At 42.4% G+C, this 27,191-nt stretch overlaps 2 protein-coding genes across 12 annotated transcripts in view; one reads left to right on the top strand and one right to left on the bottom strand.

Annotated features, from left to right (window-relative positions):
* myo9ab (myosin IXAb) overlaps positions 1-3,504 on the top strand; it is a 225,214-nt gene extending 221,710 nt beyond the window's left edge. For all 11 annotated transcript variants that reach the window (XM_071326669.1, XM_071326668.1, XM_071326667.1 and 8 more), the window contains one exon: positions 44-3,504. In XM_071326669.1, the coding sequence (XP_071182770.1) occupies positions 44-444 (401 nt within the window). In that variant the 3' untranslated portion in view covers positions 445-3,504. The remainder of the gene's footprint in view (positions 1-43) is intronic.
* Positions 3,505-13,993: 10,489 nt separating this feature from the next.
* On the bottom strand, positions 13,994-26,926 carry mpi (mannose phosphate isomerase). Its single transcript, XM_071326680.1, has 8 exons — positions 26,685-26,926; positions 26,068-26,195; positions 22,909-23,109; positions 22,538-22,679; positions 21,769-21,948; positions 18,879-19,052; positions 17,812-18,020; positions 13,994-17,459 (listed from the first exon to the last, which is right to left on the bottom strand). Exons 1-8 carry the CDS (start codon positions 26,755-26,757, stop codon positions 17,241-17,243), a joined length of 1,326 nt encoding a protein of 441 aa, XP_071182781.1. The 5' UTR covers positions 26,758-26,926; the 3' UTR covers positions 13,994-17,240.
* Between the last annotated feature and the right edge of the window lie 265 nt (positions 26,927-27,191).

Raw genomic sequence — 27,191 nt, 5'->3', positions numbered from 1 at the left:
GTGTCGTAAACACTTCTCTCTAACCAAGTCTTTCTCTCGACAGGCACCTACCGCTCCCGGATGTCTGAAGCCAAGAGCCGCCGCGGCCTCCGGAGACAACCCGACTCTGTGGACTCGGTCGACTCCATCTTGTCCACCGCCTCTTCCTCGCTCTCCTCCTCCTCCTACCACCCCTCCTCCTCGGTTATCCCTCCTTCCCCCAACTACCGCTTCCGCTCCTCCTCATCCGGCCCCCTGCTCGCCTCCTGCTCGTCGGGCCTAGGAGTCCCCATAGTGCAGTCTGAGGGGGATCCGAGGGGCACTGTGGGGGTGAAGAGTCGCCACCGCCTCCGGCTGAGTAGGAGCTCGCCGCGTGAAGCCCCCGAGGGCCACAGAAGGGAGTCTGACTTCAGTTCGCCGCCCCAACAGCTGGTTCTGTATGGCAGTAACGAGTTTATGGTGTGAGGGAGAGTGGCGGAGAGACGAGACATCCGAACCGCCTTCTATCTCCCATGCCGATAGAATGTGTATGAGGGAGGGAGGGAGGGAAACAGGGCTGGAATGGGCCATGTAAGCATCCGTCTCTCACTTCTGTCCTCCCCTAGCTGTGCTCACCTCTCTACTTCTTCCCTGTGCCAGTCTTGCCTTGGAGGTCTGCCGCCGTCCCACGATGCAGTTGGGCGCCATCCGCTTGGTGGGAGTGGGCTGAGAGTGAAGTGAAAGATGATGAACGGAGAGGGAGAAAGAGAGATGGAATGAATGAATGAAAGAAATAGGAAGCCTCGGGAACTAAGATGGAGGAGTGGCAGGAGGCTGTAGAGGAAATAAAAGGGTGACAGAGAGAGAGAGACGGAGAGTGAGGAAAAGGATGAGGGCGGCTGCCTTGACTCAACTGTCTTTTTGAACTTTGACCTCCAAACCCCTTGACCCCTGCTGGAGCCTCAGGGGCACAGGGGGGCTGGAGAGAATGAAAAAATAGAAGCCACAGCGCCATCTTTTGAGTGGAGGTCTAAAGTGGCTTGAGCCACTCAATTGCAGAGTAACTGACTGAGAGGACTGTCCACCATTTTTGATAAGAAGCACTCAGCTACTCTCACATCTGCTTTCAAGTTTACACGATACAGCCTCTCCACAAGGCTGCATGCTCCTTCATTACACTTGTTTCCTATGCCTGTTCAAGAGACTACTGTGGTGATATGTTATAAACGTGTAATATGACATTATTATTATTATGTTATTAAAAATATGTAAATAGAAGGAACTCCAGTGCTACTGGGTCGTCCAGTGTTTATGATAACAGTCTCTTGTCAGGAGTCTTTTGCAAAGTGAAGTGTATGGGATTCAGGTTATGGTTTTGTTTGTCGTTTTGTTTTGTTGATTTTAACGAGGTCGGTGCTATCCGGGATCTTTGGGACGTCCCTACCCTTAACACTAACCCTTATCCTAACCCTAACTATAACCATAAACCTTACCTAAACCGAACCATTTTTAAAATGTCAACTTCAATGGGGTAGGGACGTCCCAAGAATCCCAGATAGCACATACCATTTTAACAGAGCCACTTGATGTGTTCAGTTGGTGCCACTTCTTCTCATGTGAAATAATACATGTGGTGCGACGAGAGATTGACTTTCAGACACTTACGATCATCACAGCACTGTTGCCATTGTGTTTGATACCGCGACTGCGGTGTTCAATGTTTATCAGCCATAATGTATTGTAATGCCTTTCTCCTCCATCTGTCGTTTGTCTGTGTTCCCCCCCCCCCACAATTCTACGTTGACGCTACGTTTGTTCTGAGACATCAGTGTTAAGAGTAACCAAATCAGGACTTGAATTTATTTTGTCTCTTTATTGGTGTATCATTATCGTTGTTGTGATAGTTGCCGTTGAGGCTGTCATCTTTTTGTTGCAACAGCTTTACTTGCGTGGTAATGGGGATTTTGTTGAGACGAAGTACATTTTTTATCGCCTCTCTGTACCAAGAGGTGTGTGTGTGTGGTTGGTTGGTTATCACTACTGCTCTGTTCATTTGATGTCAACACAGTCCAACCTTTACGATAGACACACACACACACACACACACAGTCCTCTGCTATGTATGTCCCATACAACCTTTGAGCCAGCCAAATCCTTCACCTCTGATTTTTACATTGGTTAAAATATGAATTAACCTTTCCATCCACTTCACTACCGGGCTTTCCTGAACAGTAGCATTTACGCCATGCTAAATGTGTATTTAAATGCCTCGCAGAGAAAAGGCAATCAGTTTCAATCGTCCAGTGTGTTTAAACAGAAGATAACTATCTCTGGTACTGTAAGATAAATACCGCTATACTCTCTCTCTATACCGTGCAATATCCTATGTGTCCTGTAGGGGGACCTGTCTATATCTATCTCTTCTCACCAGTACTTAACCTGGAGTTAAATCAGTATTATAGTCTTGCCATTCCTGTACTGTACTTGCCATCGAATGCATTACAACAAGGACACATCTGAAACAACACAATCAAAGTCTTGTCATAGGGAAGGTGTAGGACTTGATTGCAGAATAGTCATCATAATGAATAGGGAATTTCATGTAGCCTATGTGTTTTGTCACAAGCTTGCCTCTTCTTCAGTGTGCGTTGTTCCATCCAGGTTCTCCACTGTGTCCCGAAACCGGTAGAGACTTCACTTGCTGCTTGTTGTCTACTATTCGGGTGAAGCAGCTGAACCATGGTGGTATTTTAGGGAGCAGGCACCTCGATCGGTCACAACCAAACCTGGGTTGTGCGCATTAGGCACCGAATGAAAGAAAACTGACTGAAACAGGAAGGGACTACCCGAACTGACTACCAATAAGAACCGCTTGTTTTTGTTTTACGTAGCAAAGCTTTTTGCTACAGTGTGCTCTAATGAATACGACCCTGGTTATCAGAAAGAGCACTCAGAAATTCAGTTTGAGAGGGGAGCACTGGGGGTCGTTGAGGGGCGTGGGAGAAAATAACCATTCGTGCTGGTCAAGAACCCACACTAAGCACGGTATTTGTACACCCTAAGGCTGGCATTGGCATCCTGCTAAAGTGAATGTACCTATCACTGGAAGGCAATGCTCTGCTTTCTCTTGTCGTTTTGTTGTTATTTTTATATACAGTATGTATATTGTATTTATGATCATGCTTATGAGTGTACATTGAAAAGAAAAAAAAGCCTGTAATTAAAAGGATATATTATCCTGTGTATGACTCCTTATATAATATTAATCATATTTAATGTTTTTTACAGGCTCAAAAAAAAAAACTGTCATGTTTGTGCTACAGCAAAAATCCAACTTGAGCAATTGTGTCATTTTGTGTGTGTGTGCTACTCTGGACACAGTTGTATGTATACGGTGCAATTTGTGTAATATTTCTTTTTTTATTATATAAATATATGTCTATGGTAAAAAATAAAAAAACAAATTTATGGAAAAAATCATGTGCTTATTAAAAAGGCCAAACTGTTGTGAATTGTGTGATTAAAATACAGTGCATTCGGAAAGTATTCAGGACCCTTGACTTTTTCCACATTTTGTTACATTACAGCCTAATTCTAAAATAGATTAAATCGTTTTTCCCCCTCAGCAATCTACACACACTATACCCCATAGTAACCCACTATACCGCAACCCCATAAACCTTTTTTTTTTACTATTTTTTGCAAATAAATAAAAACAAAATATCACATTTACATAACTATTCCGACCCTTTACTCAGTACATTGTTGAAGCACCTTTGGCAGTGATTACAGCCTCGAGTCTTCTTTGGTATGACGCTACAAGCTTGGCACACCTGTATTTGGGGAGTTTCTCCCATTCTTCTCTGCAGATCCTCTCAAGCTCGGTCAGGTTGGATGGGGAGCGTCCATGCACAGCTATTTCCAGGTCTCTCCAGAGATGTTCGATTGGGTTCAAGTCCGGGCTCTGGCTGGGCTACTCAAGGACATTCAGAGACTTGTTCTGAAGCCACTCTTGCGTTGTCTTGACTGTGTGCTTAGGGTTGTTGTCCTGTTGGAAGGTGAACCTTTGCCCCAGTCAGGTCCTGAGCACTCTGGAGCAGGTTTTCATCAAGGATCTCTTTGTTCTTTCCCTTAATTCTGACTAGTCTCCCAGTCCCTGCTGCTGAAAAACATCCGAATAGCATGATGTTGTCACCACTATACTTCACTGTAGGGATGGTGCAGGCGCTTCGACTGCAACGTGCTGGCCAGGGCTCTAGGGGAATGCTCCCTGAGGCATTGGTTCAAGGAAGAAGTGTCTGGTTTCCTAGATATGTTCTTGATTAGTAAGGAGCTGTTTGCTCATAGACTGGCTAGGTACTCCCCTGCAGGAGCTCAACCAAACGTTGAGTCCCAGTCAGGCAGTGGTGCGCCATCACACCTTCCCCCCTGCAATATGCTTCTAACCCATTGACTAGAAGGGCTTTCTGATCGAGGGAAGCATATGTACAATATAGTTTTTTTTGATTACACACACAGGTTGTACTGTTTTCTTATGTGTGTTCTCACACTGCATTTCCACAGTTACGTGTAGCTTTTTTAACCTGGGAAAATAAATTAAGTCCTTTGAATTTTCTGCATATCTGTGTGCCCTGGCCTGTACAGTGAATATAGCACTTTTAATTTACAACTAAAGTGTTGTTTGGTTTTGTTTCAGCAAGTTTGTGGATGTCCACAGTATAAAAAAACAAGAAAATGTATCTAAATAATGTCATGTACAATTTTAGCAAACAATAATCATGTGGTAGTCTAGTCCAATAATGTACTCTTAAGACGTGTAGGTGAGCCTGACTTTACTCCTTAAGATCCAAGGACCAAGGATGTTATTTTCAGAGGTAGACTGGATCTGACAGCCAAATACTCCATCTAAAAGTGAATCTATTCTCAATTGCGTTAAAGTTCTAGAAACAAAAAGCCCTTTACTTTAATATCACATCAAAATCATTTCACAAATGCAAACCGGCTTCATCACAGTTGCAGCAGACAGTAGTTTTCAGACACGTGTCTGGTGGCATTCTTCCATTACACACAAGTGTTTGGAGCATGCTAGATAGCTAATTAGCACAGTTGGTCGCCTCTGTCTTCCGTCTGTCTTCTCTAAACGCGCTGTGACGTGGAGAAATTACCGTGTGGGCGGTGGTGTAAAGTAATTAAGTAAAAAATACTTTATAGTACTACTTAAGTAGTTTTTGGGGGTATTTGTACTTTAATATTTATATTTTTTACAACTTTTACTTCACTACATTCCTAAAGAAAATTATATACTTTTTACTCCATACATTTTCCCTGGCACCCAGAAGTACTCATTACATTTTGAATGCTTAGCAAGACAGCAAAATGGTCTAATTCACACACTTATCAAGAGAGCATCCCTGGTCATCCCTACTGCTTCTGATCTGGCGGATTCACTAAACTCATAAAGGTGTGTAGTAACTTAACCTTCTGTTTTTAGAAAAAATATTCTTGCTGATATGAATGATATGTTCCTTTGTTTCCAAAACCTTAACAAAAGTCCCTCCAGAAGAAGCTAACTTCATCAAAATACACTAAAGGTAGTTAGCGTCTATGAATGGGGTAGTGGTAGCCTGCTGTGTTTAAGGGGGTTTTCACACTTTCAGACAATTTGTGAACATTTTTAGTGCAATGTGAAAACTCCAAAGAAACTCAGACCCCTCAAAAGAGCCCCCGAAGATAACCCGAACCGAGACCATCTCAAGAGGTCATTTAAAAAAATGCAACACCCCTCTCCCCAAGTAAAAAATATTTTCACATGACCCACCCCTTGTACTGTGAAAAAAATGTAACATTCCATGGCCCATGGTTTATAAACTGATACACAAAACGATGCCGGATTCAAAACGTAGAGTTTTTCCCATTTAAATTATTATTTAAAATTCTTGCAGCCAATAGAATGTTATATATATATATATCTATGGGGGATACAACCATCCCAGCTCTGCAGATTTTGCTGCAAAGAGACAGAATCATTAGATCACTTGTTCTGGTACTGCCCATATGTAGCTTGTTTTTGGTCGCAGGTTCCTGGAATGTCTGAAGAATTAGAACATATACCTGGAGCTTACTGCAAATACAGTTGAAGTCGGAAGTTTACATACACCTTAGCCAAATACATTTCAACTCAGTTTTTCACAATTCCTGACATTTAATCTTAGTCAAAATTCCCTGTCTTAGGTCAGTTAGGATCATCATTTTATTTTAAGAAAGGGAAATGTCAGAATAATCGTAGAGAGAATGATTTATTTCAGCTTTTATTTCTTTCATCACATTCCCAGTGGGTCAGAAGTTTACATAGACTCAATTAGTATTTGGTGGCATTGCCTTTAAATTGTTTAACTTGGGTCAAACGTTTCGGGTAACCTTCCACAAGCTTCCCACAATAAGTTGTGTGAATTGTGGCCCATTCCTCCTGACAGAGCTGGTGTAACTGAGTCAGGTTTGTAGGCCTCCTTGCTCGCACATGCTTTTTCAGTTCTGCCCACACATTTTCTATCGGATTGAGGTCAGGGCTTTGTGATGGCCACTCCAATATCTTGACTTTGTTGTCCTTAAGCCATTTTGCCACAACTTTGGAAGTATGCTTGGGGTCATTGTCCATTTGGAAAAACCATTTGCGACCAAGCTTTAACTTCCTGACTGATATCTTGAGATGTTGCTTCAATATATCCACATAATTTTCCATCCTCATGAAGCCATCTATTTTGTGAAGTGCACCAGTCCCTCCTGCAGAAAAGCACCCCCACAACATGATGCTGCCACCCACGTGCTTCACGGTTGGAATGGTGTTCTTCAAGCTTGCAAGCCTCCCCCCTTTTCCTCCAAACATAACGATGGTCATTATGGCCAAACCGTTCTATTTTTGTTTCATCAGACCAGAGAACATTTCTCCAAAAAGTACAATCTTTGTCCCCATGTGCAGTTGCAAACCGTAGTCTGGCTTTTTTATGGCGGTTTTGGAGCAGTGGCTTCTTCCTTGCTGAGCGGCCTTTCAGGTTATTTCAATATAGGACTCGTTGTACTGTGGATATAGATACTTCAGTAACTGTTTCCTCCAGCATCTTCACAAGGTCCTTTGCTGTTGTTCTGGGATTGATTTGCACTTTTCGCACCAAAATACGTTCATCTCTAGGAGACAGAACGCGTCTCCTTCTTGAGCGGTATGACGGCTGCGTGGTCCCATGATGTTTATACTTGCGTACTATTGATTGTACAGATGAATGTGGTACCTTCAGGCGTTTGGAAATTGCTCCCAAGGATGAACCAGACTTGTGGAGGTCTGCAATTATTTTCCTGAGGTCTTGGCTGATTTCTTTTGATTTTCCCATGATGTCAAGCAAAGAGATACTGAGTTTGAAGGTATAGTTGTGGCCAAAAGTTGAGAATGACACATATATAAATTTACACAAAGTTTGCTGCTTTGTGTATTTAGATATTTTTGTCAGATGTTACTATGGAATACTGAAGTATAATTACAAGCATTTCATAAGTGTCAAATGATTTTAGGGTTAGGGTTAGGGCAATCCGCCCTGGCATGCTGTCAATTAACTTCTGGGCCACATCCTGACTGATGGCAGCCCATTCTTGCATAATCAATGCTTGGAGTTTGTCAGAATTTGTGGGGTTTTGTTTGTCCACCCGCCTCTTGAGGATTGACCACACGTTCTCAATGGGATTAAGGTCTGGGGAGTTTCCTGGCCATGGACTCAAAATATTGATGTTTTGTTCCCCAATCCACTTAGTTATTACTTTTGCCTTATGGCAAGGTGCTCCATCATGCTGGAAAAGGCATTGTTCGTCACCAAACTGTTCCTGGATGGTTGGGAGAAGTTGCTCTCGGAGGATGTGTTGGTACCATTCTTTATTCGTGGCTGTGTTCTTAGGCAAAATTGTGAGTGAGCCCACTCCCTTGGCTGAGAAGCAACCCCACACATGAATGGTCTCAGGATGCTTTACTGTTGGCATGACACAGGACTGATGGGAACACTCACCTTGTCTTCTTCGGACAGGCTTTTTTCCGGATGCCTGTCCTTTTTGTGCAAAGCAATGATGACGGCACGTGTTTCCTTGCAGGTAAACATGGATGACAGAGGAAGAACAAAGATTCCAAGCACCACCCTCCTTTTGAAGCTTCCAGTCTATTATTCGAACTCAATCAGCCTGACAGAGTGATCTCCAGCCTTGTCCTCGTCAACACTTACACCTGTGTTAACGAGAGAATCACTGACATGATGTCAGCTGGTCCTTTTGTGGCAGGGCTGAAATGCAGTGAAAATGTTTTTTGTGGATTCAGTTCATTTTGTATGGCAAAGAGGGACTTTGCAAATAATTGCAAATCATCTGATCACTCTTCATAACATTCTGGAGTATATGCAAATTGCCATCATACAAACTGAGGCAACAGACTTTGTGAAATATAATATTTGTGTCATTCTCAAAACTTTTGGCCACTACTGTAGGCCTTGAAATACATCCACACGTACACCTCCAATTGACTCAAATGATGTCAATTAGCCTATCAGAAGCTTCTAAAGCCATGACATCATTTTCTGGAATTTTCCAAGCTGTTTAAAGGCACAGTCAACTTAGTGTATGTAAACTTCTGACCCACTGGAATTGTGATACAAGTAGATGTCCTAACCGACTTGCCAAAACTATAGTTTGTTAACCAGAAATTTGTGGAGTGGTTGAAAAACTAGTTTTAATGACTCCAACCTAAGTGTATGTACACTTCTGACTTCAAATGTAAATACTCCTCAGTTTTTATCAGTTGTCCGGGTGGCTGGTCTCAGACGATTCCGCAGGTGAAGATGTCGAATGTGGAGCTCCTGGGCTGGCGTGTTCTGCGGTCGTGAGCCCGTTTGGCCGTACTGCCAAATTCTCTAAAAACTATGTTGGAGGCGGCTTATGGTAAAGACATGAACATTCAATTCTCTGTCCAAATTTCTGCAGTCAGCATGCCAATTGCATGCTCCCTCAACTTGAGACATCTGTGGCATTGTGCTGTGTGACAAAACTGCACATTTTATAGTGGCCTTTTATTGTCCCCAGCACAAGGTGCACCTGTGAAATGATCATGCTGTTTAATAAACTTCTTGATATGCCACACCTGTCAGGTGGATGGATTATTTTGACAAAGGAAAAATGCTCACTAACAGTAATGTAAACAAATTTGTTGACAAAATTTGAGAGAAATAACCTTTTTGTGAAAAAATTAAATATTTCTGGGATCTTTTATTTCAGTTCATGAAACATGGGACCAACACTTTACATGTTGCATTTATATTTTTGTTCAGTATACATGCATGAGACGCATGCATAGTTGCCGAGATCGTTACAGTGTTTACATGTTTCTGCACACGCTTCAGGTGATAGAAATCTGAATGCATTCCCAGCGCTTTGAAAAGTTTGTAATTATTCTGTCCTGAGGATATATTGTCTCACATTCCTACTGCCAAAAGGACCAACTACACAGACAACTGGTAAAGTACATTAAAATGTAATTTTTGTCAACATTCTTACTTGTAGAGGTCATGGGAGGAAACTTTTCTGATTCAATGCAATTGAAATTCAGGTTTCCAGGCAAACCAAAAGTGATTGCTGTCCTTGTTATGAAATTATCAACTTTACCCTGTATATCTAAAAGCATTCCAGGTGAAGCTGGTTGAGAGAATGCCAAGAGTGTACAAAGCTGTCATCAAGGCAAACGGTGGCTACTTTGAAGAATCTCAATTACATTTTGATTAAACACTTTTTTAGTTACTACATGATTCCATGTGTTATTTCATAGTTTAGATGTCTTCACTATTATTCTACAATATTGAAAACAGTAAAAATTAAGAAAAACACTTGAATGAGTAGGTGTCCAAACTTTTGACTGGTACATTATATACACTGCTCAAAAAAATAAAGGGAACACTTAAACAACACAATGTAACTTCAAGTCAATCACACTTCTGTGAAATCAAACTGTCCACTTAGGAAGCATCACTGATTGACAATAAATTTCACATGCTGTTGTGCAAGGAGCACTGCCAGAGCCCTGCAAAATGACCTCCAGCAGGCCACAAATATGCATGTGTCAGCATATGGTCTCACAAGGGGTCTGAGGATCTCATCTCGGTACCTAATGGCAGTCAGGCTACCTCTGGCGAGCACATGGAGGGCTGTGCGGCCCCACAAAGAAATGCAACCCCACACCATGACTGACCCACCGCCAAACCGGTCATGCTGGAGGATGTTGCAGGCAGCAGAACGTTCTCCACGGCGTCTCCATGTGCTCATGTGCTTAGTGTGAACCTGCTTTCATCTGTGAAGAGCACAGGGCGCCAGTGGCGAATTTGCCAATCTTGGTGTTCCCTGGCAAATGCCAAACGTCCTGCACGGTGTTGGGCTGTAAGCACAACCCCCACCTGTGGACGTCGGGCCCTCATACCACCCTCATGGAGTCTGTTTCTGACCGTTTGAGCAGACACATGCACATTTGTGGCCTGCTGGAGGTCATTTTGCAGGGCTCTGTCAGTGCTCCTCCTTGCACAAAGGCGGAGGTAGCGGTCCTGCTGCTGGGTTGTTGCCCTCCTACGGCCTCCTCCACGTCTCCTGATGTACTGGCCTGTCTCCTGGTAGCGCCTCCATGCTCTGGACACTACGCTGACAGACACAGCAAACCTTCTTGCCACAGCTCGCATTGATGTGCCATCCTGGATGAGCTGCACTACCTGAGCCACTTGTGTGGGTTGTAGACTCCGTCTCATGCTACCACTAGAGTGAAAGCACCGCCAGCATTCAAAAGTGACCAAAACATCAGCCAGGAAGCATAGGAACTGAGAAGTGGTCTGTGGTCACCACCTGCAGAACCACTCCTTTATTGGGGGTGTCTTGCTAATTGCCTATAATTTCCACCTTTTGTCTATTCCATTTGCACAACAGCATGTGAAATTTATTGTCAATCAGTGTTGCTTCCTAAGTGGACAGTTCGATTTCATAGAAGTGTGATTGACTTGGAGTTACATTGTGTTGTTTAAGTGTTCCCTTTATTTTTTTGAGCAGTGTATTTACAAAACAATATATGGGGGATTGGAAATGATGCCGACAATTACATTAACGGAAGCTACAATCGATCTGCAATATTAAAGCTGATCTACCCCTTATTTAAAAAATCAGAAGGCATTTAGAAATAAAAGGGTTAGGGCGCTTTATAGTTATGTGATGACATCGCGTGCCCTGCGTATCTTCCAAATTATTCTGCAATCATAATTTATTTAAAAAACACCATTTCCATCTTAATTTTTCGCAATAAAGTTTTATCTCTTCCGTTTCCATCACACATGTATCCAATTTTTTTTGCGACATTGCTTTTGTCAAATAAACCTGGGTCAATGTGTGGCTCAGTTGGTAGAGCATGGCGCTTGCAACGCCAGGGTTGTGGGTTCATTCCCCACGGGGGGACCAGGATGAATATGTATGAACTTTCCAATTTGTATGTCGCCCTGGATAAGAGCGTCTGCTAAATGACTTAAATGTAAAATGTAAATGTCAATGGTAACCTGCCTAGTGACTGTCAACATAATCACATGCTTAGTTTGACACTGAAGGAGAGGACGCAGTTGGCACAAAATACTAGGTTTTCGGAAGTTAGAAATAAAGTAATTTGAGCAAAACATTTTAGTGAACTGATGATTTGTAACGTTAGAAAACATTTTTGGACCGATGCATGCTACATTTGGATCGTTTAGGTTCTGCCTAATGATGCACTCATATTTTACACATTTGAACCGAGGACCGGACCGATGCATATTGGTGAATCGTTAAATCCTTAGTGGAATTGCATGACATTTCTGAAATTATCTCAGCCGCATGGCACAATGTGTAGAATTGCAGGAAATTAGGCCTAACTTTCTCTCCACTGTCAGGAGAGCCACAAAAATATTTTGCCTTGAGCTGGCCCTGCGACTAGGATTACAATGTGTAGATACAAATCTGCACTATCATCACTGCTTTCAATATACGATCAACAGCCCTGCGCTCCCCACAGCAACTCGCCCAAACCTCCCCACTTCTCCTTCACCCAAATCCAGATAGCTGATGTTCTGAAAGAGCTGCAAAATCTGGACCCCTACAAATCAGCTGAGCTAGACAATTTGGACCCGCTCTTTCTAAAATGATCTGCCGAAATTGTTGCAACCCCTATCACTAGCCTGTTCAATCTCTCTTTCATATCGTCTGAGATTCCTATAGATTGGAAAGCTGCCTCGGTCATCCCCCTCTTCAAAGGGGGAGACACTCTAGACCCAAACTGCTACAGACCTATATCTATTATACCCTGCCTTTCTAAGGTCTTTGAAAGCCAAGTTAACAAACAGATTACTGACCATTTCGAATCTCACCGTAGCTTCTCCGCTATGCAATCTGGTTTCAGAGCTGGTCATGGGTGCACCTCAGCCACGCTCAAGGTCCTAAACGATATCATTACCGCCATCGATAAGAGACATTACTGTGCAGCCGTATTCATCGACCTGGCTAAGGCTTTCGACTCTGTCAATCACAACATTCTTATTGGCAGACTCAACAGCCTTGGTTTCTCAAATGATTGCCTCGCTTGGTTCACCAACTACTTCTCCAATAGAGTTCAGTATGTCAAATCGGAGGGCCTGTTGTCCGGACCTCTGGCAGTCTCTATAGGGGTGCCACAGGGTTCAATTCTCGGGCCGACTCTCTTCTCTGTATACATCAATGATGTCGCTCTCGCTGCTGGTGATTCTTTGATCCACCTCTACACAGACGACACCATTCTGTATACCTCTGGCCCTTCGTTGGACACTGTTAACTAACCTCCAGATGAGCTTCCATGCCATACAACTCTCCTTCCATGGCCTCCAACTGCTCTTAAATGCATGTGCTTCAACCGATCGCTGCCCGCACCCGCCCGCCCATCCAGCATCACTTCTCTGGACGGCTCTGATTTAGAATATGTGGACAACTACAAATACCTAGGTGTCTGGTTAGACTGTAAACTCTCCTTCAAGACTCATATTAAACATCTCCAATCCAAAATTAAATCTAGAATCGGCTTCCTATTTCGCAACAAAGCATCCTCCACTCATGCTGCCAAACATACCCTCGTAAAACTGACCATCCTACCGATCCTCGACTTCGGCGATGTCATTTACAAAATAGCCTCCAACACTCTACTCAACAAATTGGATGCAGTCGATCACAGTGCCATCCGTTTCATCACCAAAGCCCCATATACTACCCACCACTGCGACCTGTATGCTCTCGTTGGCTGTCCCTCGCTTCATACTCGTCGCCAAACCCACTCTCTACAGTTTATCTACAAGTCTCTGCTAGGTAAATCCCCGCCTTATCTCAGCTCACTGGTCACCATAGCAGCACACACCCATAGCACGCGCTCCAGCAGGTATATCTCACTGGTCACCCCCAAAGCCAATTCTTCCTTTGGCTGCCTCTCCTTCCAGTTCTCTGCTGTCAATGACTGGAACGAACTGCAAAAATCTCTGAAGCTGGAGACTTATCTCCCTCACTAGCTTTAAGCACATGCTGTCAGAGCAGCTCACTGCACCTGTACATAGCTCATCTGTAAATAGCCCATCCAATCTACCTCATCCCCATACTGTATTAATTTATCTTGCTCCTTTACACCCCAGTATCTCAACTTGCACATTCATTCTCTGCACATCCTACCATTCCAGTGTTTAATTTGCTATATTGTAATTTCCTTTGCCACCATGGCCTATTATCCCACATGCTGTTTATAGATTTTCCTACTGTATTATTGATTGTTTATGCCATGTGTAACTGTATGTGTCGAACTGCTTTGCTTTATCTTGGCCAGGTCGCAGTTGCAAATGAGAACTTGTTCTCAACTGGCCTACCTGGTTAAATAAAGGTGAAATAAGTACTGAGCACACATCTTTTCACTCTGGGTATTCTATCCCAATGAAAGCACTCCATGCACTAGTACAGAATGTTTTTTTATTTTTGTTTACATACAGACACTCTCTGTAGAGATCCATGCTACTGTAGTATAGTCAAATGCAAAACCATGCTCTCATTCCAGCTTCTATTGAAAGAAACATTCGCATAATGTTCAAGTAAAACCGTTACACTTTTAACCCATAAATCTCAGACTTGTTTGCAATCAAACCTACAGTAGTATGTGTGTATATATATATTTTTTAAACTATTGTACAAACAGTTCCATGTACAGTGAGGGAAAAAAGTATTTGATCCCCTGCTGATTTTGTACGTTTGCCCACTGACAAAGAAATTATCAGTCTATAATTTTAATGGTAGGTTTATTTGAACAGTGAGAGACAGAATAACAACAAAAATATCCAGAAAAATGCATGTCAAAAATGTTATAAATTGATTTGCATTTTAATGAGGGAAATAAGTATTTGACCCCTTCTCAATCAAAAAGATTTCTGGCTCCCAGGTGTCTTTCATACAGGTAAGGAACGGAGATTAGGAGCACACTCTTAAAGGGAGTGCTCCTAATCTCAGTTTCTTACCTGTATAAAAGATACCTGTCCACAGAAGCAATCAATCAGATTCCAAACTCTCCACCATGGCCAAGACCAAAGAGCTCTCCAAGGATGTCAGGGACAAGATTGTAGACCTACACAAGGCTGGAATGGGCTACAAGACCATCGCCAAGCAGCTTGGTGAGAAGGTGACAACAGTTTCTGTGATTATTCGCAAATGGAAGAAACACAAAAGAACTGTCAATCTCTCTCAGCCTGGGGCTCCATGCAAGATCTCACCTCGTGGAGTTGCAATGATCATGAGAACGGTGAGGAATCAGCCCAGAACTACACAGGAGGATCTTGTCAATGATCTCAAGGCAGCTGGGACCATAGTCATCAAGAAAACAATTGGTAACACACTATGCCGTGAAGGACTGAAATCCTGCAGCGCCCGCAAGGTCCCCCTGCTCAAGAAAGCACATATACATGCCCGTCTGAAGTTTGCCAATGAACATCTGAATGATTCAGAGGACAACTGGGTGAACGTGTTGTGGTCAGATGAGACCAAAATGGAGTTCTTTGGCATCAACCCAACTTGCCGTGTTTGGAGGAGGAGGAATGCTGCCTATGACCCCAAGAAACCATCCCCACCGTCAAACATGGAGGTGGAAACATTATGCTTTGGGGGTGTTTTCCTGCTAAAGGGACAGGACAACTTCACCGCATCAAAGGGACGATGGACGGGGCCATGTACCGTCAAATCTTGGGTGAAAACCTCCTTCCCTCAGCCAGGGTATTGAAAATGGGTCGTGGATGGGTATTCCAGCATGACAATGACCCAAAACACACGGCCAAGGCAACAAAGGAGTGGCTCAAGAAGAAGCACATTAAGGTCCTGGAGTGGCCTAGCCAGTCTCCAGACCTTAATCCCATAGAAAATCTGTGGAGGGAGCTGAAGGTTCGAGTTGCCAAACGTCAGCCTCGAAACCTTAATGACTTGAAGAAGATCTGCAAAGAGGAGTGGGACAAAATCCCTCCTGAGATGTGTGCAAACCTGGTGGCCAACTACAAGAAACGTCTGACCTCTGTGATTGCCAACAAGGGTTTTGCCACCAAGTACTAAGTCATGTTTTGCAGAGGGGTCAAATACTTATTTCCCTCATTAAAATGCAAATCAATTCATAACATTTTTGACATGCGTTTTTCTGGATTGTTTTGTTGATATTCTGTCTCTCACTGTTCAAATAAACCTACCATTAAAATTATAGACTGATCATTTCTTTGTCAGTGGGCAAACGTACAAAATCAGCAGGGGATCAAATACTTTTTTCCCTCACTGTAAATGAAAATATCCTGGACAAAACCAGTTGGAATAAAAACAAGTTATCGTTTGCTCTCAATGTTCCTGTCCTTCATTCACAAATATTAAGTGGATCATCGCTGTTCAATTGAAAGCACCAGAGTCGTGTTCATTAAGCACAAAACAGAAGAAAACATTAACGCGGAGGTACAATCAGTACTTCTCCAATAGGAAATCTTGAAACTTTTCGTTTTGCTACAATGTGCTCTAACGAACACCAACCAGCAGACATGCCTGACCCAACAGAGCTTCATTCAAAGTGACTAACAGTCTTGGAACAACAAACTATAGCATACAAAATGTCACTTTTTTTTACCTTTGGGGAAAGCTATTTTGCGTGTTTGAGAGACTACATTGCAGTTTACGACTAGACTGATATACAAATTATAATCAGTAGTCATTTAGGATGCAAGATGATTCGGCAGTCTACAGTCACCAACTGCAATGCAGTCCATCTCAAACACCAACTTTGTATCCTGTAACACTGTGTGAGGTGTTACCATTGACACAGTACAGCTCACAAGCCACCTTCAGTCCAGACTACTACCGGATGCATTTCTTCTGTTGGATGCGTGAGTTGAATTGCATGGTCACATGCTGCTTCAGCCTTACGGCAGACATTTTGGATCACTAAATGCCACGGCCCTAGTGCAAACATTTGTCAACTGAACCAACTTCAATGTTGGCGGTCCAGCTGAAAAAAGGTCTCCCCATACAGTAGCTATGCATTCTTACTATATGCTCTATTTGTATGTACACTATGTATGCAGCAGGCAGCTATGTATGCAGCAGGCAGCTATGTATGCATGTGTGAATGGCAGGTGCCTTTGTTCCGCAAACATGCACAGGAACCTCAGCATACTGTAAATGCCAAATGTTCCCAATACAGCTGATATATATTTTTTTAAATACTATGTTTTTGTTATGATGCATCGTCTTAACAGCACTAGTATTGAACAGAAGAATTCCCCCACTGAAAAAAATAAAATAAATGATTGCTTATGAGGTAATTAATTACAACATGCTCAATTAAAATCAGCAGCAATGACAGAGTATGTGACACTTACAGCGAGATGTGAGCTGAGGCATACTGTACCAATGAAAACTCCATAATCACTGCCTCGATACTGTATAAACTGTCACAGAAACATGGGACGAATAAGAAGGACCACAGCAAGTACACACTAGCTGTGCATGTTCCTGGACCTGTCAGGGCGATTGTCTGAGAAAAATGAATGGAACTGCACATAGACTACGGTTAAAACTGTTAGTAGCCTATCACTACTGGCCTTATGTCAGGGAACATCCTGGCATGACGAATGACACAGAACCACAGGTTGGGTTGACGTTGGTAGAAAACATTATCAGAAGGCCTGGGGCTACAGGAGACTGCAGGCCCGGTACATGGTCATTCCGGAGGGGGAGGTGACGTGAAGGGAGACGCTCTCATTGGCTGAGATGAAGAGGACGGTGCCCCGGCTCAGGGTGATGTCAGAGAGGGCAGCGGCAGAGGTGCCGGTGGCCTCGCCCTCAATCACCAGCAGGATGCCCGCACAGTCCACCGGGGCCACCGTGTACTGTCTGACTGAGGCTGGCACCTGGAGATAGAGAGAGATGGGGGAATGAGGGGGAGCAGAGAGGAAAAAGAAAGGGAGTAGGGGGTTGGAGAGAGAGGAGGCAGACAGAGATGGGGAGAGAAAGGGGGGAGAGGCCAAAGAGAGAAAAGGAAGAAGAAAGGGGGAGAATGACATTACCTATGTTAAGTTTAAAAATGTATGAGCCACACTGGAACAAATATGGTAATGGCTTACTACAAGAGAACCATTCAAACAGAGAATATTGTCAAGGCGGAGTATAATTGTTTGTGTTGTCTGGCGTGACAATGACCATAGGAGTTGGCAAGACAGCACAAACAGATCTGGGACCAGGCTAAATAAGTAAGTCAATTACCTGTATCCTCATGACAGTGAAGTCAGGGACAGGGGGGTCATAGAGGTAGACAAAGGGGTCTGAGGGGTCCTGTATGGAGGGGAAGATCTTGGCGCTGGCTGGAGCGGGGCTGTAGTCCAGCATCTCACACAGGGTGCTGACGTCGATGTACTTGGGCGTCAGGCCGGCGCGTACCGTGTTGTCCGAGCAGGCCATGCACTCGATGCAGTCTGAATAGCATTATGAGAGAGCGAATGGGATATAGGACACTTTCATTCAAGTTCACTTCAAAATAAAAAAACATGTAAAAATTAGAATTCTCACTGCTCTGTATTTGAGATTCATTGTAACTTTACATAATGATATACTTTACATAATAAACCATTGTCATATTTTAAAATGTATTTCAATAGGTAATCTCATTGTATAACAAACAGATCCACATACAGATATAGCTCCCAAAGTGTAGTTTAAAATCAGTCTGAAGCTCTATACTTTGGAAGCTATACAATTGTGCAGAATATTTTTTTTCCCTCACTTCTACATTATTCTCTTACTAATCCAACACCTGGGAAACATGTTTCTATGCCTGTGCGCATACCACCACACTAAACAATAGCTCATCTACTGTATTATTCACCACATGGCCAAAAGTATGTGGACACCCGCTCATCAAACATCTCATTCCAAAATCATGGGAATTAATATGGAGTATTAAGGAGCCATTGTTGCTCCTAGACGTTTCCACTTCAGAATAACAGCACTAACAGTTGACCGGGGCAGCTCTAGCTGGGCAGAAATTTGACATACTGACTTGTTGGAAAGGTGGCATCCTATGACAGTGCCACGTTGAAAGTCACTGAGCTCTTCAGTAAGGCCATTCTACAGCTAACTTTTGTCTATGGAGATTGCATGGCTGTGTGCTCGATTTTATACACCTGTCAGCAACGGGTCTGGCTGGAATAGCCAAACCACTATATTGAAGGGGTGTCCACATACTTTTCTATATATAGTGCATTTCCACTGTACTCTAACAGCTTATCAATACATCTAGTTAACTCTAAGAAGCTGACTGGTTGACCCCTGACCTCCATTGAGGTACGCGTGTGGTTCATTGGCACCCAGAAACATGGCGTCGCCTGGCTCCAGCACCATGCGGTTTAGGAAGTAGATGGAAAAACAGCCGATGTCACCCGGATACTGGGAGTGGAGCCGGAGCAACAGTTCACTGTTACTGCCCGATGTGTCCTTCCCTGCAGCAGCTGAATGAGGTACAACAAAAGTCTTTAACATAGGGTCGTGTTCATTAGGGCATGCAATGAAAATGTTTTGCTACAGAAAATAAAAATGAGTGTTTCTTACTGGACAAGTCCCTCCCTGTTTCAGTCCGTTTAATGCGTAGTGAACAACCCATCTCTCTTGTGAAAGATATTTGTATCTCAATAAGACTAACCTGGATAAATTAAGGTTTGATATTACATAGAAAGCTGTCTTTGGTGCAAGAGGTCCTTTGGAAACCTTGACTATGCATTATTCAGTAGAAAATATACAATCTCAAGGAGTATATCATTTATGCCCACATTCATGCACTATTGATTACAGGGGTTAAAGAAAAAATATATAGTTTGGGGCCAAGTTAACCTCCCCTTTCATGTAAGAAAGTCATGGCCATCATGCTTTTAGGGAAAGAGGACAATTTTGTACATGTATTAAACTGCGAGTTTGACCAATTCCAGTCCCCTTAGTGGGTCCGGGGTTCTCCCTGGGAGAATTTGTATGTAGCAGGACAGAGAAGCGCAGTTCTAGGAACTTTTTAAAAGAACATTCTACTCCAAAATGATCATTTTTCTAATTATGCTGACACCATATAAAATATACATTTGACTAAATTTGACCTCCAGAAATAAGCCCAATAACATATTGGTAAAAATTGTTTGAATGACTTTAACATATTGAACCATGCATATAGGAGCCCATGCATGGTCAGATGTGCTATAAGCATGATCACCTGAAGCCTAACTGACGCAGCATAGTATAGTAAAATGTACACACAAAATCCTGATTATTATTATGAATCATTCACTCAAATTCGATTTCTATTACAAAGTACAGTGCCTATAAAAGTATTCATACCCCTTGACCTTTTCCACATTTTGTTATGTTACGGTCCTATTCTAAAATGGATTAAATTAATTGTTTTCCTCAATCTACACACAATAACCCATAATGACAAAGCAACTGTATTACAAATAAAAAACAGAAATACCTTATTTACATACGTATTCAGACCCCCTTACTATGAGAATCGAAATTGAGTCTGGTGCATCCTGTTTCCATTGATCATCCTTGATGTTTCTACAACTTGATTGGAGTCCACCTGTGGTAAATTCAATTGATTGGACATGATTTGGAAATGCACACACACCCGTCTATATAAGGTCAGACAGTTTACAGTGCATGTCAGATCAAAAACCAAGCCATGAGGTTGAAGGAATTGTCCATAGAGCTCCGAGACAGGATTGTGTCGAGGCACAGATCTGGGGAAGGGTACCAAAACATTTCTGCAGCATTGAAGGTCCCCAAGAACACAGTGACCTCCTTCATTCTTAAATGGAAGAAGGCCAAATTTAGCAATTGGGGGAGAAGGGCCTTGGTCAGGGAGGCGACCAAGAACCCGATGGTCACTCTGACAGAGCTCCAGAGTTCCTCTGTGGAGATGGGAGAACCTTCCAGAAGGACAACCATCTCTGCAGCACTCCATCAATCAGACCTTTGTGGTAGAGTGGCCAGACAGAAGCCAGTCCTCAGTAAAAGGCACATGACAGCCTGCTTGGAGTTTGGGGAAAGATGAACGTAGCAAAGGTGAGAGAGATCCTTGATGAAAACCTGCTCCAGAGCACTCAGGACCTCAGGCTGGGGCGAAGGTTCACCTTCCAACAGGACAACAACCCTAAGCACACAGCCAAGACAACGCAGGAGAGGCTTCAGAACAAGTCTCAATGTCCTTCAGTGGCCCAGCCAGAGCCCAGACTTGAACCCGATCGGACATCTCTGGAGAAACCTGAAAATAGCTGTGCAGCGACGCTCTCCATCCAACCTGACAGAGCTTGAGAGGATCTGCAGAGACGAATGGGAGAAACTCCCCAAATACAGGTGTGCCAAGCTTGTAGCATCATACCCAAAAAGATTTGAGGCTGTAATCACTGCGGAAGGTGCTTCAACAAAGTACTGAGTAAAGGGTCTGAATACTTATGTAAAATGTGATATGTTTTTTATACATTTGCTAATATTTCTAAAAACCAGTTTTTGCCTTGTCATTATTGGGGTATTGTGTGTAGATTTGAGGGGCAAAAAAAAAACATTTAATCCATTTTCGAAAATAAGCCTGTAACGTAACAAATGCGTAAAAAGTCAAGGGGTCTGAATATTTTCCCAATGCACTGTATATCATTACACCTTTAAGAAGTAAGTTGTGCAGCGGCGCCTCCCTAAACCATGCTTGAAGCTCCAGTAGTAAAACAGCATTTGTAAAACGATACCACGCACGCAATTGAAGAGAAATAAACGTAGTCATGTAAAACTGGGATCCACCTCTAACAAAAACCAAAACTGCTTTCAAAATACATTTGACAAAACTTCTTTCAAAAGATTTACACTGATCTCAAAAACAACCTCTCCAAAATCCATATGATGGAACTCCGTCGCAGTGACTTAGAACTTTAACCCCTGTTATTATAAAAAGATAACCTCTTTTTGAAACTTACGCAAGAAAGTTGAGGCCTGGTCCCAGATCTGTTTGTGCTTTCTTGGCAACTTTTATGGCTGTTGCCAAATAGGTCATGTTTGGATTGACATGTCAACGACCATAGGAGTTGGCATTACAGAACAAACAGATCTGGGACCAAGATAGTTGGTGTCTACCTACATGAGGAAGTATAAGGTGTCACAAAAACAAAATACTTATTGTTTGATGCTCACCTTCCTCAGTGACTCTTTTCACCAGCATGTTGAGCTGGTCCACAAACACTTTCTTCTCACAGTTCATCATGCGGGTGAAGCACTTCTTCAGGGCCAGCGAGGTGCGGCCCGCCTCCCCTATACTGCTCACCAGCTCCTCTGCCGCCTCGTTCCCTACAAGAGCGTGGAATTCTGGCACGGCTGGGGGACACACATTTTACACTCTTAGCAAACTTGAATACAATCCTCGGATGGATTGTAACAGTCAAGGCCGGCTCTAGCCTTTTGGGGGCCCTAAGCACGATTTGGCGGCGGAGAGAAAAATGTGCAGTTTTAAAGTACATTTCCTACAATTTGAACAGTAACAGTTAGCTGTACATAAAAAAAAGCGTGGGGAAAGGGCTTTGCCTCCCACAGAGAGTGGTGCCATTTTTGGTCCACTCCCCCACATTCCCCATACTTTTGAATGCACTGCTAAGTGATACAATCCGTTTCCACTAGCATTGCTATATTCTCAAAAGATGCTAGCCAGAATATTCTGGATGTCGCTAAATAACCAGGTAACAAACTTAAAAATAGTTGGGAGGAAAGACCCTAGGTAAGTCGAAAATGAGCCAACACTTCAAATGAACTATCGCTTTAAAGGGATTACTGAGCATCATTGATCTCTACTTAATTTATCTTAAAGTGAAGGAAATCCCTCAACTGAGCTGCTGTGCTGTTGAATGCATTTTAAAAACATGGACTTTAAAACACTGATAATGGACAGTCTGCAAGATATGGGACTCACATTTGAGAAAGCCAATGATCTCTTCCACGGGCCTGAAGCCACAGAGGCCTTCAAAATGGGTGAGTGCGACAGCCATCTCAGGCTTGTGGTTGTTGTCAGGATAATGCTCTGGAAACTGAGCATGGAGCCGTCCAGCCAACTCCTGGTGTGAGAGCCAATGGGAAAAGAGCAATTTGATTAGCAAAATGAAACAAATTTAGAATAGAAACGCAACAAAATACACCATATCTACTTGAGATAAATACATGTAACCCCATCCTCCCCTTACTTTTGTTTTTGGGTTGGTCAGCAGACATGAAACCTTTGTTTTAATTTGCCACTGCAAAATGCTGTGTTACAGTGTGCCCTAATGAACACGACCCAGGACTTACCCTGTTCGGATGGGCCTGTATGGACAGAGCGGTGTTGACCGACAGGACCTTGAAGAGGAAGGGAAGCTGGCCATGGAAGGTGTCTTTGACCTTTGACCCCAAGCATGCTGGGTAGTCTGCAATCCACTGACCGAGCGTCCTCTGGGCTATCCGGTTATCCTTGATGAGGGCGTCTCCTTTGGGGTGAGCGCCCATCCAAAGCTGCAAGACACACAGGGAGGGGCCTCATCATTGACCATACAAGAGTATTTCTCTTTTAAAACGGTTTAATAAAAAGCATGAGCTGGCACACACCCAGAGAATATTATTTAGTGTAGAGGTGCTGACTAACTGAGAATAAACTGTAAGCTGTAAAAACTAAGAGAGACGCACACTCCATATGTATAACCTCCTAGTAATATATTGGGTAAAACAACGTTTCAGCATCACTGTGCCTTCTTCAGGGTCTTTTTTACCCAATAAATTACTGGGAGGTTATACATATGGAGTGTGCGACTCTTTAAATATATATAAAAACAGAGTTAACATCACTGTGATTTAGCTTCGTCATCCATTGTGATCAAGTTTTTCAAAGATAAAACAAACTAAATTAATTAAAGGTATTTTATGTATGAAAATGTCAATAACATGCAAAGAATGACAAACAGGATATGAACAGTTCAATAGAATGATCTTCAATGCATATACGATAGCCTAGGTGCCATCCTAGGAAGCTATTGTTTAGCACCAGAGGATTGTCTCAAACAGGAGAAGGCACCCAGGCTATTGACTATGGATGCTGATTGCAGAGTATGAAAATACATCTGCCCATTCACCATAGCATGTGACTATGCGTTTCACTTGGACAAAATGTCCCCACTCCCATACTCAGATCTATTAACCTTTATGATAAACACTCCCTGTGAAGCTGAAGCTAAATAAAGAATGACTTTTGACAGGGCAGGCATTGAGGGAGCTTGAAGGGTAAGAGACTCTCAGCCAAAGTCCTGAAGGGCTTTGTAATTTTTTTTTTTTTTTTTTTTTTTTTATATCTGCAGGACAGGAATAATACATTGGAAGGGGGAAAAACGCCATAGGCTACACCTTCAGAAAGAGCATAAGGATTTATAAAATTATTGATTCTTTCTTAAAATGTCATTTAAATATTTTCTATAATTTAAAATGTTATTCTGATTTCTATTCAGTTTGTATTGAAAAGGGAAAGGTTAACACTGAAGAGAAAAAAATATCCAATCAGGATTTTTTGGGGGGTGGACATCTGCCATTTACAGGGGAGAACGACTGCCTCCTCTCATTGAAGCCACGGTACTGCAGGCATTATTAGCGGAAAACAGGATCCCCCATTATATTGAATGGGAAAAGGCAGATATTCGTTGTCAATCTTTGTGTAAAAAAATTTAATGTTTTGAAGACAATCATGGTAATAATAATAATAGCTTTTAATAGACCAGATGCATGTCCTTGAACCAATTATTTTAAAATCAGACACAGAAGAGTATAATTTACTTGCTAATGCACCTCTCTGATTCAGAGGGGTTGGGTTAAATGCAAAAGACACATTTCAGGTGAACAACTGACTAGGTACCCCACTATGGCAACCTATACAGGAACGGTGGGTCCCCCGCGGGACGGTTGAGCTAACATAGGCTAATGTGATTAGCATGAGGTTGTAAGTAACAAGAACATTTCCCAGGACATAGACATATCTGATACTGGCAGAAAGCTTAAAATCTTGTTAATCTAACTGCACTCTCCAATTTACAGTAGCTATTACAGTGAAAAAATAACATGCTATCGTTTGAGGAGAGTGCACAGTTATGAACTTGAAAATGGATTAATAAACCAATTAGGCACATTTGGGCAGTCTTGATACAACATTTTGAACAGAAATACAGTGGTTCATTGGATCAGTCTAAAATGTTGCACATACACTGCTGCCATCTAGCGGCCAAAATTTAAATTGCACCTGGGCTGGAATAATACATTATGGCCTTTCTCTTGCATTTCAAAGATACAAAAAAAATGCATATTTTACCAGATCTAATGTGTTATATTCTCCTACATTAATTTAACATTTCCACAAACTTCAAAGTGTTTCCTTTCAAAAGGTTTCAAGAATATGCATATCCTTGCTTCAGGTCCTGAGCTACAGGCAGTTAGAGTTGGGTATGTCATTTTAGGCAAAAATTGAAAAAGGGGGCGATCCTGAAGAGGTTTTTAATGGCAGCCTGCAGTACCCCGGTCGGTCTTCATTTAAAGTTACTGAATGAGAGGGGGCAGCAATGTGCTAGCATGCAACATCACTTCTTGGAGTAGCTCAAACTGTACATGTTATTTTCTCCAAGAAACGCCATCTTAAACGACTTAATTTAGCTTAATCTGGCTATTGAGTCTTCACATAGGAATGAACTGTATTAGGGCAGAATTTTGGAGTGACATGGAAATCAACCAATAACATTTTGACTTGCAATGAGTGGGACTATTTTTACTAGCTCTTCTTTTAAAAAATGTTTTACTCCCAACTTCTTGAAGGCCTAGACACGTCATTCCTGAGAGCATGAGCAGTAGCCTAGTTTTCCTTTGGTCTAGCTAGCTTTTGTTGTGTTGTGCAGCGGCTGCAGCCACACGTGTTGTCGGGGAGGATGTTTTTGCTAATTTGTTAACGTCGCCCTTCATGATTAACTTTCAAAAATAAGTTCTGTTTCAAATGATCATCATTTGGTGAGTGGCACTGTTTTTTTGCAGCTCACTTGCTCTCTCTTTGAAAATAATGCGTGAAAAATTGTTGCATTTATACTTTAGATCACTGGTTACTTTGTGTGCTGAGCGTGATAAAAGACGTGCGCAATGGGAAGTACATTGTACATTTCAATTTGGAAATGCTTAATGTTTTTGTTATGATTGGGGGCCTACTGGCCTTTAATGAATGGGTCGCTTTTAACAGTATGCTGTGTGTGACTGCTCCCTTGCTTGTGGCCGTGTATATGTGTTTTTATAAAAACTATTCTCTCCTACACGGGGTGCTCAAATTATGGTCACCTTAGATGTGTCACTATTGTCATCGCTAGACTATTGGTGAAGTTTGACGTTTTGGAATATTTTTTCCCCCGCTAAAGGCCTAGGTCCAATAATCACGGTTCACCACTGTCTAAATCTTACCTCGGCATAATGTTTGTCAGCTTCAATGACAGCCGAGGTATCTCCACCAACAACCAGTTTGGCCACCTCACTGTCCAGACCGACCTTCCCCCATGCATAGTTCTGCACTGCACAGGATAGCGGGAATACTGTAAAATGAGAAAACAAAGACAGTAGGTAACTTTCAATATGAACAACATGCACACCAATTGTATCACAAGTCTACAATATGACTGAGAATTGCACTTTTGAGTAAGTCCCTCCGCACTGCTGAATCTGCAGCGTTCATTGAAAGCAAAACATCAGCTATTTTATAGGTTATTGAACTCAACCTTTTAATTGGAATATATCTCGTGTAAATCATGTGTTCTCATTTTCAGTATGCTAAACAATACACGATAACTAATGCGTTTGTGTGCTCTATTATGAAGGTGGCTCGCGTGCAGTAAACGTAATCTCTGCTAAAATTTGAATGGATGCTTGCGAACGAAGTTGCTTTACTTCATTCACATTTAAATACGAAAACATGCTCTGCTGTTCGATTGCTGTTATATAGCGACATTGTCGCTACATGTGACAGTGTCATTAAAGGCATTTTACGGATTAAATCAATACAAAAAAGGAGAAATATGTCTCACCTTTTACTTCCTCCATGGCTGCAACGTCGGCTATCACTGTAGTTCTGACGTCTTGATATGGCCATGGGCTCATCCTATGCCGCGTTCAAAACAACTGGGAACTCGGAAATCTCTGACTTCCGACTTCAGTGTGTTCAAGACAAACGGGAACTCGGAGAAACATTTGTTTAATGGTCATCCAACTCGGAATATCAAGACGGATACTCTGTCATCTTTCTGGAGCTCCGACTTTCCGACCTGAAAATCAATTGGAGATTTCCGAGTTCTGAGTTCCCAGTTGTTTTGAACGTGGCATGCATATGTTACTTTCAACCCACCTTTATGTATGTATTTCCCTCTGCTACAGTTTACGGATCAAATTAAAATAATAGTTCATAAAAAAAAAAAAGAATCTACCATGACCATGTTAACATTAACCTAAGGGGGGAATTTTCCAAATGATTGTATTTTTAACCATAGGTCTGGCTAGTGCCATTAATACACATCGCATTGTTTCAAAATAGTACT

The sequence above is a fragment of the Salvelinus alpinus genome, chromosome 9 (assembly GCF_045679555.1).
Source record: "Salvelinus alpinus chromosome 9, SLU_Salpinus.1, whole genome shotgun sequence".
Classification (NCBI taxonomy): domain Eukaryota; kingdom Metazoa; phylum Chordata; class Actinopteri; order Salmoniformes; family Salmonidae; genus Salvelinus; species Salvelinus alpinus.
The sequence above is the reverse complement of the archived record's forward strand: the minus strand, read 5'-3'. Positions and strand labels throughout refer to the sequence as shown.